Consider the following 17,420-nt stretch of genomic DNA (forward strand, 5'->3'; position numbering starts at 1 on the left):
CAAGTGTAAGCGAAGAATCCAAGAGGACTCCCAAACTGCGGACCTGTGGCTTCAGGGGGAGTGTAACCCCGTCCAACACAGGTTGCCACCCTATACCCCGATCCGGTTTACGATCGACCAGGAGGACCTCTGTCTTGTCGGGATTGATCTTCAGCTTGTTCTTCCTCATCCAGATCGACACAGCGGCCAGGCACTCGTCTAGCACCCGAGAAGCCTCCTTGGAATTAGGTGGAAAGGAGTAGTAGAGTTGTGTGTCATCCGCATAGAGATGGCACCCAACTCCAAAACTCCGGATGACCTCTCCCAGCGGTTTCATGTAGATGTTGAAGAGCATGGGCGACAAGATAGATCCTTGCGGGACCCCACAGGTCAAAGGCCAGGGGTCCGAGCAGGCGTCTCCCAGCTTCACCAACTGGGTACGTCCCTCCAGGAAGGACTGGAGCCACGACAGAACCGTGCCCCCAAGGCCCATCCCGGAGAGACGACCCAGGAGGATACCATGATCGATGGTATCGAAAGCCGCTGAGATGTCCAGGAGAACCAACAGGGTCACACTCCCCCTGTCCAGCTCTCTACGGAGGTCATCCACCAAGGCGACCAAGGCTGTCTCGGTGCCATGACCAGGCCTGAAACCAGACTGTGCCTGATCTAGGTAGTTGGTATCGTCTAGGAAGCCCTGGAGCTGCGAGGCGACCACCCGCTCCAGCACCTTACCCAGGAAAGGGAGGTTGGAGACTGGTCTGTAGTTATTCAGCACCGTGGAGTCAAGGGAAGCTTTTTTGAGGAGTGGACGAACCACTGCCTGTTTCAAACCAGATGGAAAAATCCCTTGCTCCAACGATGTATTGATAATCAATACAAACCAGTCAACCAACCCCTCCCTGGCAGATTTAATGAGCCAAGATGGGCATGGGTCTAGAGGTGAGGTGGTCGCCCTCACAGCCCCAAGAACCTCCTCTACGGTTTCAGGAAGAACAAGCCTAAAAGAATCCCACAAAATTGGACAAGCAGGTACCTCCGTCACCTCTTCAGGCACTGCGATGGAATTGGAGTCGAGCTCGAGGCGTATCTGGGCGACTTTACCTGCAAAATGGTGTGCGAAATCGCGACACCGAGCTGCGGGGTCGTCAGGGACCTCCTCCACCGCAGGTGGGTGGAGGAGTTCTCCCACGACCCGAAACAGCTCCGATGATCTATTTGCTGCAGATGCTATACGAGCGGTCGTGAATGACTTCCTGGCCGCCCGTATGGCCACGGAGTATGCCTTAAGAGAGGCTCTAGCCCGTGTTCGATCAGACACATCTCGAGATTTCCTCCATTTGCGCTCTAGCCCCCTTCTCGTGTGCTTCATCACAGCCAGCTCCTCGGTGAACCAAGGAGATGGCCTGTCACGACGCAACGAGATGGGGCGTTCGGGTGCGATCGTATCTAACGCCCTGGCCATCTCCCCGTTATAGAGAGTTACCAAGGCGTCGATAGAATCGCCAGGCTCCAAGGCAGGAAGAACCCTAAGATTCCTCAGGAATCCATCCGGATCCATCAGTCTCCTAGGGCGGACCATCTTAATTTGTCCTCCACCCCTGCGGAGGTTTAGGGTCGCAGTAAGTCTAAATGTGATCAGATGATGGTCAGACCATGACACTGGAAGGATGTTTTGATCTTCCACTCTGATCAATTCGTCGTCCGCCACAAAGACAAGGTCGAGAGTGTGCCCAGCTTGATGCGTGGGGCCGGATATTATCTGTGACAGTCCTATGGCTGTCATGGTGGCCATAAAGTCCTGAGCTGCGCCAGATAAAGTGGTCTCGGCGTGGATGTTAAAGTCTCCCAGCACCACCAGGCGCTGGGAGACCAAGGCCGAATTAGAGACCACTTCCGCTAACTCAGACAGGGAAGCTGCTGGATCTCGGGGTGGACGATACACCAACAGGAACCCCACACTGTCACGGCTCCCCACCTTCAAGTGGACACATTCAAACCCAGAAGCTTGCGGGACAACGCATCTGGTCACGGCGATGGATTGCCGGAAGACCACTGCGACCCCTCCTCCCCGCCCCCCTTGTCTAGCCTGCTGATGCACTCCAAAACCTGGTGGGCACAGCTGAGAGAGATTTACTCCCCCCAGCTCGTCCAACCAGGTCTCGGTAATGCATGCCAGATCCGCCCTCTCATCCAGGATCAGGTCCTGGATGGCCGCAGTCTTACCATTAACGGATCTGGCATTAATCAGCAGGACCTTTAGACCAAGGGGGCTGCCATGGAGCCTACCACTACCTACCTTCTCCAGGGTCGCAAGGACTCTGTTGCGCTTCTCATTTGTTAGGCATGAACTAAGCTGCTCCAGTTGACTTGTTCCTCCTTGCCCATATGGATGCCATACTGGTGCTTTATCTGCTTCTCAGTTTGAATACCTTGCTTGCTTCTAGATTTCCAGCTCTGATTATAATCAGAGTAAATAGATAATTATTATGTATTTACTATGTAAATTGTAGGAGTAACCTGAGGCTGAAAGATGTGGTTTTTGCCAGAGGGAATGATTTTTTTGGAAAGAAAAATACTTGTTGGAAGGAAAGTGAAAACTATTTTTAAAATTTAATTTATATCTTGCCTTCCTCCTAGCACAGGACCCATGGAGATGTATATATATGTCAAGAGTCTCCTTTGACAATGTGGGATTTGAGAGTGTGTGTGGAGAAGAGAGCAAAAAGGGAACAAAAATTGTTGACATAAGATGTGTGACATAAGGCATGTCCAAAAGAAGGAAGGATTTGGATTAGATAGGTCTGCATAAGAAGGGATTTAGTGTACTGATTGGCACTTCCAAACTTCAGGCCCAATCCTGTTTTGCCTGTGTACCCTCAGTTAAAGTCAGTTAAGGTTTTGTCAGTTCACAGCGGCTTTACATCCTCTTCTCAACTGAACTAGATACCAAACAGAGCCAGAATTTAATAATAATAATAAAAACACCCCACATTGTTTCAAAGCGGAATGTCTGGTGCAATGGATTTTCTGTATGTGTATGGATACTTCATTGCAATTCCATCAAAAGTAAGGTTATTTTTGAATTTTGCTATCTTTTTCATTGCAAGATAGGGTTTTGAGATATTTATAAGTCTAGAGAACTATATGGGTCCACCTCCAAAAATTTTGTTTCTACTATTAACTACAAGCACATGTGAGATAATTAGGCGTCTGTGCCTGTGTAACAGTGCTTAAACTGACAGACCATGCCTAAATAGGAAGGGTACCACTCTTGAATATTCATCACTTACTTTCTTGGAATTGCCAGTGTTGACACTTGTGTCAGAATGTGGGGTGAGCAGTTATGTATCTCCCATATGCTAGAGTTGTGTAACTGCCATCAACACTTCCTTACAGCTAGGAAAGGAATGACTACTATTCCTTCCATCAGCTATGCCAACGGTAGCTAGATGCATGATACCTGGTGGGAACTCAGCTCACACGCAAGTTTGCACAAAACTGCTTTAAGAACTGATTAGAACATAGCTGAGGTACAAATAAAGAAGTTACCCATCTAAATCTCAACAGTTCCATTACTTCACTAGGCATGCCACTATTTCTCAAACCTCATTGGCAATAGTGGTGGTAAGGAGGTAAAAACACTGCCCATCCTACTAGTATTGGTGTAAAGACTACAACTGGACAGTGGATACTGAGCATTCAAAATGTATAAGGAAGATGATGGCAGTGGTGATTTCTTACCAGCGATACCAATTTTCTCTTTAACTCCACTCTTTGAAAAATGAAATCTGCTGAATTAGACTGAAAGGCCATTCTACACAAGCATTGAATTCAGAGACATAGCCATGTTGTTCTGAAATACGACTATGCAAAAAATAATAAAATAAAAATCTTGTAGCACCTTGGGAGACTGAGAGAATGGCATTGGTGGCTTTCAAAGAGAGTACATTTCCTCAGGTGAGTCTGAGATTAGTGTACTTTCTCAGATACACAGATCCATGCAGTTCCTTACACCTGAGGAAGTAGGCCCAATCTACAAAAGTTTCTGCTACCAACATAGTTCTTTCAGTTAGTCTCTAAAATGCTAAAAATGCATGGCAGGGGGTTGTACTAGATGGCCCATGTGATCTCTTCCAGTTCTATGATGGTATGATTCCAGGGTCCTCACGCACAGATAAGTATAAAGGCAATGAAGTTTCCATCTTGTCAGACAACCCATGAGATTCCTTGCTGAAAAATTCAAACTCAAAGAATAGAGATGGAAAGGCCCAAGAACATCTAAAGATATCTGTATAAAGCACATCTAGTCAGCATTCCTAGGCTCAATGTCAGCACAAAGTTGTGTTTTGAACAAGGTGTAAAGTACTCCTGTGCTAGTGTCATACAAAAAGTGTACACTCAGAGAACAGAAAATTGTGGTTCCAGGAATTATCAAACTATTTTATGTGGGAAAGTTACACCTTTCTTCCTATATCGTGCTGGAGAGTGGTACCATTATTGCGCCCATTGGCTATAATTGATTCTTCTTCTATGAAAACTTATTGCAGACCAGCAGTCAATGATTCATGGGTGGGAACTTGTCTATGGACCACCACTACAACTACAATTCTTCCCCAGACTACCTCCCAAAATATTCCCATCAGTGCCATCCATCAGGGATAATGGGAATCATAGTCTCAAACATTTGGAGGGACCTAGTTTTAAGATTCATGTTTTACTATCATGCCGATGTGATAAGTTTTGAAGTGATATTTAGAGAAGAGAGACATGACAATTTAATTCAAGTCACATCCTCATCTCCAAAATAATCACTACCCAATTTAGCAGAGCCTGATGCCTTTACTTGGGTTTTTCAACACAGAAAACATGATGTTAAACATGTCAGCAAGGCTTGCAAGTAACAGAACAATCTGTCTGATGTCTCGGGAAGCAAGTCTGTGACTGTTTAAACTTATGTAGTACCATTGACATAGATGAGTACACACCAGTGTAGAATGATTAGTGGAACAATCTCCTCTGCAAAAGAAAACCAATTAACTGCCTTCACCAAATGTCTGCTGGAACATGAAAAGCTGCTTCAAATAAAGATCTTTAGAAGCATAAACTCCTACAAGCAAGCAAAGCCAAGTGACAAATCTAGGACTTATTTTATTAAGCATCCCTCTAAAATAAATTAGACTAAACCCTGCTTAAATTAATACTTCATGGAGGAATAAAACCTCCCAGTATATTATAAACAGCAATGCCTTGCACATGTGCAAGTCTTCCACATTTGTGAGGAAAACATTTCCATGGGTAATCAAATTTTCCCTTGCCCTTTTCTTGGTACTGGATGTGCAGTTAAGGATAAGCTGGGAAATGCCTTGAGGTTAGCATGTGGTCCTGACATATGTTTGCTCATTAGGTCCCAAACAACTCCTTCCCACAACCTCTTCCCAATTTCTGCATAACATAATAGATGATAATGCTCAAATTACAGGTCAAAGTCATATCTAAAAAATCTGTAATCCCCCAAAACCAACCATCAAGAATTTAACTAACTTGAAGTATTGTAAAAATAATATTTAAGTTGGACATCCAAAATAGTAGCAACTCCTCTTAATATCTGTGCTGACTTGGGCAGTTTCTATGGTATTGGAGATGATGTGCATTTGAACTATCTTAAATGTATTCTACCTCCACAAAGATATCTATCCATGGATGCATCTACACTGTAGAGTTAGTGCAATTTGATACAACTTTAACAGACATAGCTCAATGCTATGGAATCATGGAATTTATAGTTTTAAAAGGTATTTGGTCTTGTATCATCAAAGGCTTTCATGGCCAGAATCACTGGGTTGTTGTAGGGTTTTTGGGCTATATGGCCATGTTCTAGAAGCATTCTTTTCTGACGTTTCCTCTGCATCTATAGCAGGCGTCCTTAGAGGTTGTGTGGAGTGTGGGAAACTATTTGGTCTTCCCTGCCAGTGTTGGTGCCTAATTAAACTACAAATCCCAGGATTCCATAGCATTAAGTCATGTTAGTTAGTGGTGTCAAACTGCATTAAATTTATAATGCAGATCTATCCTATGCTCTTTATTTTCTTGGTATAATATAGGAAGTAGTTATTTCATCTGGCAGAAAGCCTTAGAAACAGGAGTTAGGGCTATGCTCCTTACACAGATTGCAATTAAAGAAAATAATTATATTATTATTTTATATAATAGCATAACAATATTATCTCTAATGGCAGAATGCTATGAGTTAAATATTGCCTGAGTTGTCTTTTTGGGTTGGTGGAACCATATCAAGTTTCTCTCTAGAAATTTGCTAGATTCTCTAGGCCAGTGGTTCTCAGCCTGTGGGTCTCTAGATGTTTTGGCTTTCAACTCCCAGAAATTCTAACAGCTGGTAAATTGGCTGGGATTTCTGGGAGTTGTAGGCCAAAACACCTGGGGACCCAAAGGTTGAGAACCACTGATCTAGGTCCTGGGGACCCAAAGGTTGAGAACCACTGATCTATAGTTTGTATGCCTTGGAACTTATCGTAGAGATGGATTGGGGGACTTAGCAAATTCCCAGACAGGATAACCCTCTATATTCTCAAAGCAACTTCATGGTATGTTTGGATAGAAAATCCAGTTATTTATTGACATTATCTGAAACCAGCCAGGAATTGATCTGCCATGGGTTTCGGGATCTCACTGTACTGCCTATGAGGGTTAAGCTTTCACAAAGCTTCTTCCAGGTTATAAAAACACAAAATACAGAAGCAATATTCAGATTTATCCACAAAACAATAAACCAGCCAGATCACCTAAATGGCAATTTCTAGGCCTCACTATCAGTGATGAAAATAAATTACAATCATAAAAACAATTTTGGTGCTGAGTTATACCATCAGCATAATAAAATCTTATTACAAACAAATGTAAAAAAATCCATGTAATACTGGCTCCTTCTACCTTCCCCATTGCTTTAAACCTTTTTGTAGCTCTCCTGGTGTTTTTGTTACCCCAGAAACCCACTTCAAGAATTCTGTGATAGTATAGTGAAGGGCTTCTTAAACTTTTCCCACTCACAACTGCTTTCTGTCTGAGAATTTTTTATGCAACCCTTAATGTATATAAGTGCATAAAATAGGTATAAAAATCAAATATTTACTGAAAATAAACCATCATTTGCAAGGTTTGTTAAACAGGCTGATTTCCCTTTTTGTGAAGTACAGCTGAAACATTTTCTGCAGAGTCTATTGTAAACACTGTTGCTAACACATCTGTTTAATGGGTGGCATTCAGACACCTTTTACTCTTGCCAAACTTTCTGTGACCCCAACATTGAGCTAAGGGGACTCCATTTGGGATCAGGACCCACAGTTTAAGAAGCAGTAGTTGAGTGTGCTTTCTGATCTTCACTGTTCTGGGAACATGTACATTAAATTCATATTGTGGAATGACCTGCTGGAAGAGATTTGATAGCTGAATGAATGGTCAGCATTTAAGACACAACTGAAGACCTATCTCTTTTGGCAGACCTTCCCAATCATGAGTTTTGAATTTGCATTCTATTGTCTCTGTATGTTGATCTATGTACCATGTGTTTTGCTGTATGCATTTTGCAGTGGTGTGTTTTGATGTATGTATTTTGTTGTATGTATTTTATGTTGATATTATTTGGACTGTGTTTTACCCTGCCTTGAGCCATTAGGAAAGGCAGGTAAATACTACTGCTACTACTACTACTACTACTACTACTAATAATAATAATAATAATAATATGGTGTGCAGTTGTGGAGGAAGTTATTTATCTGCCAGAACAATTTGGTCACACACAAATTGCCTCACTTTATCAAGGCAGTGGCATCTCCGGCCCACCCCCTGTTTGAATATCAGCCAGCACGCCAATGACTTAAATCAAGAAATAGTTTTCTAAGATCTACAGAGACACTCGCTGGAACACCTCAGCAAGCGAGAGTCCAAAAGTGGCAGGCTCAAACGCAGAACCTCAAACAATGGCTGGCACCAAATGAGAGACTTCCCCCTAGGCACACAGAAAACTAGGTGACTTGGAAGACATTGAACAGACTGTGCTCTGGCACCACGAGATGCAGATCAACCTTAAGAAATGAGGCCACAAAGTGTAATCCACGACATGTGAGTGTGGAGAAGAGCAAACCACAGACCACCTGCTGCAATGCACCCTGAGCCCTGCCACATGCACAATCGAGGATCTTCTTGCAGCAACACCAGAGGCACTCCAAGTGGTCAGCTACAGGTCAAAGGACATTTAATAGAATACCAAGTCTGCAAACTTTGTGTTTTGTTTGTTTGTTTGTTTTTAATGCAATACCATTATTTTGGTTCGCTCCTGACACAATAAATAAATAAAAATCAAAAAGGAAAAACAAGCACTAAGTAAACATGGGAACTGGCTTGTATATCTGGCCCTCCATATCCATAAATATTTTATCCATGGCTTGAAAATATCATCCCCAACCAAATAACATCCTAAAAGCAAACCTTAATTTTGCTGCTCCTTCCCCCCATGATCGTTATTTACAGATCATTGTCGTACAAAAAATATGATTTCTAAATGCTTCTTTTTTTCCAACAGAATAGACAAAACAGGGATTTATACAGTGAACAGTCAGAAGCGACAGTGAAATGGTAAGTCAAGCCTGCTGCAAGAGCAGAGAGCAGTGAGCATCCCAGTGTCATCAGGGCCCTATCACTGGATGATTAAGTTCTTACCAGACTTTGCAGTAAGGGCAACCTTCCTGATCTGGTAACTGCCAAGGGCAAGCCAAATACACAGAGTCAATCTATGAAGGTTTAATCTCCACAGAGAAGGCAGATTAAGTGTATAATTGACCCATATAATCCACATATCATCTCCAGTCAAATGCTTCCTGCGTCCGGTTTAGACAGACAGGGCCCTTATCAAGGAAAGCTATCAGAGACGGCATATTACCAGGGCTGTGGATCTCATCAAAGTTTGAGATGGCTTTTTAATCACTGATCTCAGAGGCTGCTAGACTTAAGCAGATGAGCTAGCTGCTAAGCACATCTGTTTTAATCCTTATCTTCTGTTCAGGCTGGCTTGTGTGTCTTCAAGAAGTACAAGGAGGGGGAAAAATAAATTAATTTTTGTTTAGATCTTTGCAATCTTGGAAGCTTCGCTGGATGATTTGATTTCTTATATCAAAAGTGTGTTGTTGTTTTTACTATTTTTTTTTTGAGAAAGGAGTAAGATATTGAATTAATCATCTGAGGGCAGGGAGAAAAAATGCCATCTGTGCTATTTGTGAACTCTGCATCAATATCCAAAGATGCATAAGCACCTGGATTTACAGCTCATTTTCAGTACTTTGTTGCTACTTTCTCATATCTACACTTCATGATATTTAAATAATAAAGGCAAGATTTATTCATATAGCATTTGATTCCTCTCTATATTAAGTGACTTAAAATATAAATCCCACACCTGCTTCTATATGACAAATTGATGTCCTGGTTCTAATACATTGTGGCTTATTGGAGTATGAACAAGTGATGACCTTCAGCAAACTCATTCTTCTCTTCCCTCTTTCACTTCTTATAACCTCTCTGGCTTGAAAGAAGATGCACTGTTTATTATATCATAGATTCTCAATATATGTTGGCCTGCATAAATAAGAGAAGTCATACTACCCCTCTATTTTGCTTTGGTCAGACCACACCTGGAATACTGTGTCCAATTTTGAGCACCGCAGTTCAAGAGAAATGTTGACAAACTGGAATGTGTCCAGAGGAGGGTAACTGAAATGATCAAGGGTCAGAAGAACTTAAAGAGCTGGGCATGTTTAGCCTGCAGAAGAGAAGACTGAGAGGAGACATGATGGCCATGTATAAATATGTGAGGGGAAGTCATAGGGAGGAGGGAGCAAGCTTGTTTTCTGCTGCCCTGGAGATTAGGACGTAGAACAATGGCTTCAAACTACAGGAAAGGAGATTCCAACTGAACATTAGGAAGAACTTCCTTACTGTGAGAGCTGTTCAGCAGTGGAACTCTCTGCCCCGGAGTGTGGTGGAGGCTCCTCCTTTGGAGGCTTTTAAACAGAGGCTGGGTGGCCACCTGTCGGGGTGCTTTGAATGTGATTTTCCTGCTTCTTGGCAGGGGGTTGGATTAGATGGCCCATGAGGTCTGTTCCAACTCTATGATTCTATATAAAACTGGAATAGTGGTTTAAGTGCTGCTGACAAACAAAGTTTGTGAACCAAGGGCTAGAAACCAACTTGAGTCCAAGGATTTGTAATGTTACCTTTAAAGGTAATTTGTTGTATAACTTGTTACAGACTCCAACAAGTACCTTATTACATTGCATTCACAATGTTTAAAATATAGTGTATTACTTTGTGATATTTCTGGTTGCTTTTGTATAACTTTTTAAATAGAACATCTACTCTAAAAGTAAGAACATTGATTACTATTTCAAAAATTAATCCAAAATACCTCAAACGTTTTTATTCACCCAAAATTAATCAGTATATAAAGAATAAACATAATGAGTACATGTTACTTCTAATGTAGAAAAAGCAATGGTGTGACCAGCCATTGTTCACTTGGGAATGGATGACTCATTTTTCTTATCCTTTAAATCAGGGATGTCAAACTCGTTTTCACCGAAGGCCACATCAGCCTTCAAAGGGCTTTTTGTAATTGTAATGTAACTATGTTTCCCTGGCATTCAAAATCTTGTGGGCCATATAAAATGACATTGAGTGCCGAATGCAGCCACACAGGCCTTACATTCAAGACGTGTGCTATAAAGTAATTCTTTACAGGCTAACGTTATAACTTGTTACGTATAACTTTTAGTTCTGCAGTAAACAATCCAGAAAATCCCCCCCAAAAAAAGGAAAAGAAAAAAAAAAGAAGGGAGGTAATACTCATTTTTCTGGTTCAATTTCACCTTTTTTCTTGCTACAATTCCACCAATTATTGGTTTGTTGGATTGCCTGGGCTACACCCACAAGAACAGATAGGTGAGAAAGGTGAAAAAAAGAAAAAGGGAGGAAACAGAGAATAAGAACAGGAAATATGATCAGAATATGGATCCCTTTGGAGACCTGACTGAGAAGTCAATATATAAATCTAAAAAATAAAAAAAAGATATGTAAACAAGTGGTGAAGTGGTCTGAGCTTTGGACCATGACTTTGGTGACCAGGGTTTATATCCCTGCTTGACCATGAAACCTGCTGGATGGCCTTGGGCAAGTCACACTCTCTCAGCCTTGGAGGAAGGCAAATGTAAACCTCTTCTGAATGAATCTTGCCCAGAAAACCCTGTGATAGGTTCTCCTCAGGGTCACCAAGGGTTGGAAGCAACTTGAAGGAACACAGCAACAACCAAAGTATAATCATACTTATGAAGATAAACATGTTTTTACCAGCTGCACTGTAAATTATAGCAAGCTGGTAAAAAGCAATGAGAAAGATTTAAGATTAGACAGAAATCCGATTTAACAATACAATATCTCTTATGATTTTAATATGTACAATTCTTATGGGGAAAAATGATATATGCTACAGCTCCAATTTGTGAAGATCCACTGAAAATCAAAAGAGCTGCTATCAAACAATGGCCGTAATGGTCACAGTTGTTTTCTTTTTGTCTCCACCATCATTTGACTGTCAACATTCCTCACCATCTCACCTATAACAAATTCTAGCTGTACACATTGCTGATTTTCTTGTCATTTAAGTAACTCTGTAGGAAAGAACTCACTGAAGACAGAACTCTTGTATTTCTAGATAATGAAAGATGTGAAAAATCGTCTTACAAGGATTACGTTAGCCAAGAAATCATTTGCATCAAGTATCTATCTGACTATGCATTTTTTATTAGAATCTCCAAAATGGCAGAAAATGGTAGTCAAGAAACACAAATACAAACTGAAAAGGAAATTCTTGGGCTTCTTATTGATTAGCTTTGTTATTTCTTTGTGGCAAGGCAAGACAAAGAAATGATGCCAAATTTTAGTAAATAAACCATGGGGGAGAAAATAGCCTTGTTAGCTGCTCAATGCCAGACCTTCCCAGCCAATCTGTTCCTTTCCCTGGTGACCTGAAGAGAAGATTTTAAAAATGATGATGATGACTTTATTCCACAGTAAACCTGACTAATTTACAGAATAAAGGCGATTAAAATGTAGACCACACAGTAATATTCAGATAATCTCCTGCATATCCTAATATCCACCAGGGAGAATCATTCTGCTATTACAGTCCATGAAGGGAAGAGGATCTGGGGAGGAAATGAACACTTGGGGGGGGGGGGGGGTTAAATGGACGGCTGTGAGAACAAAAGAAAAGGCAAAATTAGCATTTTGAAAAGGGACTGCCAGTAATATTAATAACACAAATACTGATTCTTTATTTTTAAAATGAGAAAAAATAAAATTGAGAGGAATGCCATTTTAAAACACTAATAACATTTTTTAAAAAATGAAATGAGGATGGCCATTTTAAGGAGCAGCAATGCAACCCTATTGCATATTGACTCAAAAAGATAAATCCTACTGTGCTCAGTGGGTTTCACTCCTAGGAGAGAGCTGTAACCTCTACTACAGTGGTTCTCAACCTTTCTAATGCCACAACCCCTTAATACAGTTCTCATGTTGTAGTGACACCCAACCATAAAATTATTTTCACTGCTACTTCATAACTGTAATTTTGCTGTTGTTATGAATTGTATGTAAATATCTGATATGCAGGATATATTTTCAGTCACTGGATCAAATTTGGCACAGATACTAAATTTGAAAACAGGTTGAATTGTGGGGAGGGGGATTGATTTTGTCATTTGAGAGTTGTAGTTGCTGGGATTTATAGTTAATGTTCAATCAAAGAGCATTCTGAACTCCACCAACAATGGAATTGAACCAAACTTGGCACATAGAACTCCCATGACCTACAGAAAATACTGGAAGGGTTTGGTGGGAATTGACCTTGAGTTTTGAAGTTCTAGTACACCTATATCCCGAGAGCACTGTGGACTCAAACAGTGATGGATCTGGACCAAACTTGGCATGAATACTCAATACGCCCAAATGTGAACACTGGTGGATTTTTGGGAAAATAGACCTTGACATTTGGGAGTTGTAGATGCTGGGATTTATAGTTCGCCTATAATCAAAGAGCATTCTGAACCCCACAAATGATAGAATTGGACTAAACTTCCCACACAGAACCCCCATGACCAACATAAAATACTATGTTTTCTGATGGTCCTTGGTAACCCCTCCGACACCCCTCTCGCAACCACCCCAGGGGTACTGACCCCCAGGTTGAGAAATGCTGCTCTACTATATTCATAGTTTGGAAAAATTATTATTTCAACTCTAATTCCCAGTCCTGAAGGCAGTATCATCAAACTGGATTCCGAGAATGCTCAAATTTTTGACTTTTGGTGGGTTTTGTTTTCTGCTTAACATAATGGATCTTTTTTTTTAAAAAAAGAATCATCAATTGACTTCTAAAAATAACAATATAATAAAATAATCTACACTCAAAAGATAAAGAAATAGAGGGAAGAAAAGGGAAAGGCATATAATTAAAAGGCAGTGAGGTTCTGATCCCACAACCCTATCTGTAATGAAGAGAATATAAAAGGGAGGAAATATTATTCTACCATTTCAGAGCTAATAAAATAATTCTACTAAAGTGACCAATAGCCACAACCACAGCATATTACATTCTCACCTTTCTTATTGTTCAAAAATCCATAAGTGGTTTCCAATTTCTCAGAAAGTATCCAACTGGCTCATCTATTAGAACTCATGTCAGTTTGGCAACTTAGGCCAGCTCAGAAACTTTAACAATCCATTCTTGCATCACTGGTTACAAGTTAAATCTCAGGTTGCTTAAATCTATATAAATCAGTGTGTGCAATATCTGGCAAAATGCAGGCCAACCTGTTTACTAGACACAAGCAGCCTCCTTTAGTTTGAGTCCTTCCAGATTTATTAGCCTATATCATCCCTGACTATTGGATGCACTACTTGTGGCTGATGGGAATTATAAGCCAAATGTCTTCTGGAGGAGCACTGAAGGGAGAAGGCTGCCTTAGAAAAGCTGATTAATCACCAGCAGCAATGCATCTTGTCAATCGAAAGGTTGGCAGTTTGAAGCCTGGGTCAGGGTGAGCACCTGACCTTCAGCCCAGCTTACTGTCCACCTAAGCAGAGAAATTAGGCACTGCTTAAGTGGGGAGGTATTTTACGGCACCATAAAAGAAATACCAGAAGCATACTCATGATCAAAGAAAGCAGGAAGTCTGTGATCAAGGCTCTTTGTCATAAGGGATGGAACGATAGCACCACCCTGTCTGGAATCAAGCACAACCTCCAGGATGCTGAAGCTGACATCATACATCTATCTGTTGTCTGTCCTGACTGTTTCACGGCACTGAATGTTTGCCATGTATGTGTTCTGTGATCTGCCCTGAGTCCCCTTTGGGGTGAGGAGGGCAGAATATAAATGCTGTAAATAAATAAATAAATAAATAAATTTAGGTCAACAAAAGGGGGCTGAGCTCCAATACTTGAAAGAATTACAGGGGAATCACTATTGGTGCAATATATTATAGCAGAGTGAGAACATTGTGCTGAAATGTTTTCTCTTATCCAGTGGTTCTCAACCTGTGGGTCCCCAGGTATTTTGGCCTACAACTCCCAGAAATCCCAGCCAATTTAGCAGGTGTTAGGATTTCTGGGAGTTGAAGGCCAAAGCATCTGGGGACCCACAGGTTGAGAACCACTATCTTATACAATCACAAAAAGTAGAAAACATTGACCATCCTTTTCATCCCATTATCTTGTTCCAGATAAAAGCCCCAAGTTATATTGTTCTCTTTTACTTTAAGAGATGAAGAAAGTGGATGGACTATGTTTCATGGAAAGTTCTTTGGGAATAAAGAAGATGTATCATATGGAAACTTCCTGCAGGTGTGCATAGGTAAGGTTACAGAGAAATAAGGTGAAGTGCCCTTTGCAAACAGTATCAAGCTGCAGAAAGTCATCTGAAGCTCGATTCTGAAAAGATGACAACTAAATATTTTAAGAAATAAATTTAACACAGAGATATGCACTTATTGAATGGATATCCCATCTTTCCATCCCAAACGGCACTCAAGGCAGCTATATGATCTCAAAACCCTCTGGTAAGTTAAAAAAAAATGCTGCCAGAATATACACAGAACTGGAAAGTGCTCAGAGAAAAGGCACCGAAAAGAACAGTCCCTGGAATGTATTGCTAATAGAAGAATTTCATTGGAGATGGGCAGAGAACGAGCAGATCTCTAGCAGAGAGGAAATGACTGCCTCTTTCTCAGTGCCAAGTGGATAGGTGATTTGTCTCTGGCATTTTTAAAATGCTTGAAATTCTCTTAAGAGGAAATGAGTCTCTGGAGTGCTTTGTACATGAATGAGACATTCTGAGTGGATGCTAGTAGATCTACACAGGAAGATTACTTGACTCCTATTCGTGCCACTTGATATAATGTGATAAAACATTTGACATGAGAGATACGTTCCATTTTAATCTTGCAGAATATCGGGGAAGGGGGTGAGCAAAATGAGAGAAATATGCAGCAGGAAAAGACTTCACTGGTCAAGACAAATGGGAGGAAAATGTGACTCAAATAAAAGAGAAATTTGCTTGAGTTTGAGGTGATAGTCACTGGAAGAAAGAAAAAGGCTTAAACAAAGGAACTAATGAAGAACGCACCAGAATACAGGGAAAAAATGAATGCACTGAAGAGAAGGAAAGGAAGATGTTTTACTGCCACACAAACACATAAACATAGATCCACCACAGCAAGTGATTGAAACAGTACTGTTAAATGCCTGCAGCAAGTAAAAACGCAAAGCGGCACGGTAACAAGGACAGAAAATATATTGCACAGTGAAAGTAAAGAAAGGCAGCAAAACCTGTTCACAAGCACTCTGTCTTATTTAAAGCAAAATCCCTGCTGACACTTAAAAGTTGTAAACTGCTACCGCTGCTGCCTTCTTTCATGATTTATCTTCAAACTGGAATAGCATTACATATAAATGTTCAGATTCTATAAATAGTGACAAGTGCCAGCCAACATTCCCAAGACAACCCCAGTTCCAGTTTAAAAGCAACACAATCGTATTCTACATTACAGCTACCTGATTTTTTTTTAAGAAACATGCTATTTCTCTGTCTAACTTTTAGAAAACACAGTCAGGTTTATGCTGGTGGCATTTTGTCCTTCAGCAATATCCGATTTACTCCAGGCGAAATTGCACACCCACCTGACTTTGCCTTCTCACATTGTTTAAAAACAGGATTAAGAATAATGGGTGACACATTCCATTTATAGACTGATTTACAGTGTGTTTCTACCAAGAGAGAAAAACTGGGGCAAAGTATATCTAAGTAGAGCAGAGCAGAGTCAAAAGGAAAGGCATGGTATTTTACAAACCTCACGGACTAATAGTTTATCTCCAAATAATCATATATCTTAAAATGTGATTTCTCCCCCCTGTCTCATTTTGTCACATTTTTGTAAGTTCTCCCCTCCTTGAACTCCCAAGGTGGAGGAGGCATTTACTTACATCAAATAACCTTTCTATATACATCTCCTCATTGACCTTATCACGTAGGATGTCCTGAGAATGGCGAACGAAGGTCACGTAGGCGTCAGCAACATCCATCCCAGGTTTCTGTGTAAAAGGAACAGAACAGGGAGATGGGGGAAGAGTAGAGAAGAGAAAGTGAAAAAGCATGAAAATGGCATCAACCCAAGGTTGCCTATTTAGCTGAAAGGATCTCTCTCCCCACCCTGCAGTGCTCTATTCTCTCTCACACTGTGGCTGAAGGAGCCTTCCTCTCGAGCAGATATGTGTGTCTCATTTGACAATCAGCGGCTGCTTTTTGTGATGTAGGGGGCTGAAGCAACAAACGGCTGTTTTGCACATTCCAAGATCACTTTGTGCATACACTCTCATTCCCTCTCTCTTGCCTCCAGGGAAGCCGCTTGCCTGGATATTGCTTTCCCCTAAGATGCCAGGAAGTTCTTTCTTGCACTGTTTGATACTATTGACCTAATTAGCAAAACAACTCATGTTGTTGTTTCCCCCTAGTGCCATGTTCGAAATGCAAATTTTCATTTATATAAAATTAGAAGGCTAGACTCAAAGTGTATCACTGCCAGTGTGTTAGCATTCTCCTAAGGTTTTGGAAACAGCCACATTACACAAAAAGCTGTAAATTTATATTTAAAAACACAACTAAAGCATCCTTAAAAGTATCCATTTTATATTATCTCTATTGTAATCTTTTCAAATGGAAGGATTTGTATTTCTAGATGTTTACAGAAATCTTATGGCACCTTCGGGTTCCCATAAGTTGTGAAATGACTTGAGACCTCATCACATTGAGCTCC

General features: G+C 40.9%; 1 protein-coding gene across 13 annotated transcripts in view; it reads right to left on the reverse strand.

Annotated features, from left to right (window-relative positions):
- Positions 1 to 17,420, reverse strand: part of CADPS (calcium dependent secretion activator) — a 437,940-nt gene that overhangs the window by 40,483 nt on the left and 380,037 nt on the right. For all 13 annotated transcript variants that reach the window (XM_067463444.1, XM_067463445.1, XM_060766448.2 and 10 more), the window contains one exon: positions 16,591 to 16,698. In XM_067463444.1, coding sequence (XP_067319545.1) covers positions 16,591 to 16,698 — 108 coding nt within the window. The remainder of the gene's footprint in view (positions 1 to 16,590; positions 16,699 to 17,420) is intronic.

Source organism: Anolis sagrei, chromosome 2 (assembly GCF_037176765.1).
Source record: "Anolis sagrei isolate rAnoSag1 chromosome 2, rAnoSag1.mat, whole genome shotgun sequence".
NCBI lineage: Eukaryota > Metazoa > Chordata > Lepidosauria > Squamata > Dactyloidae > Anolis > Anolis sagrei.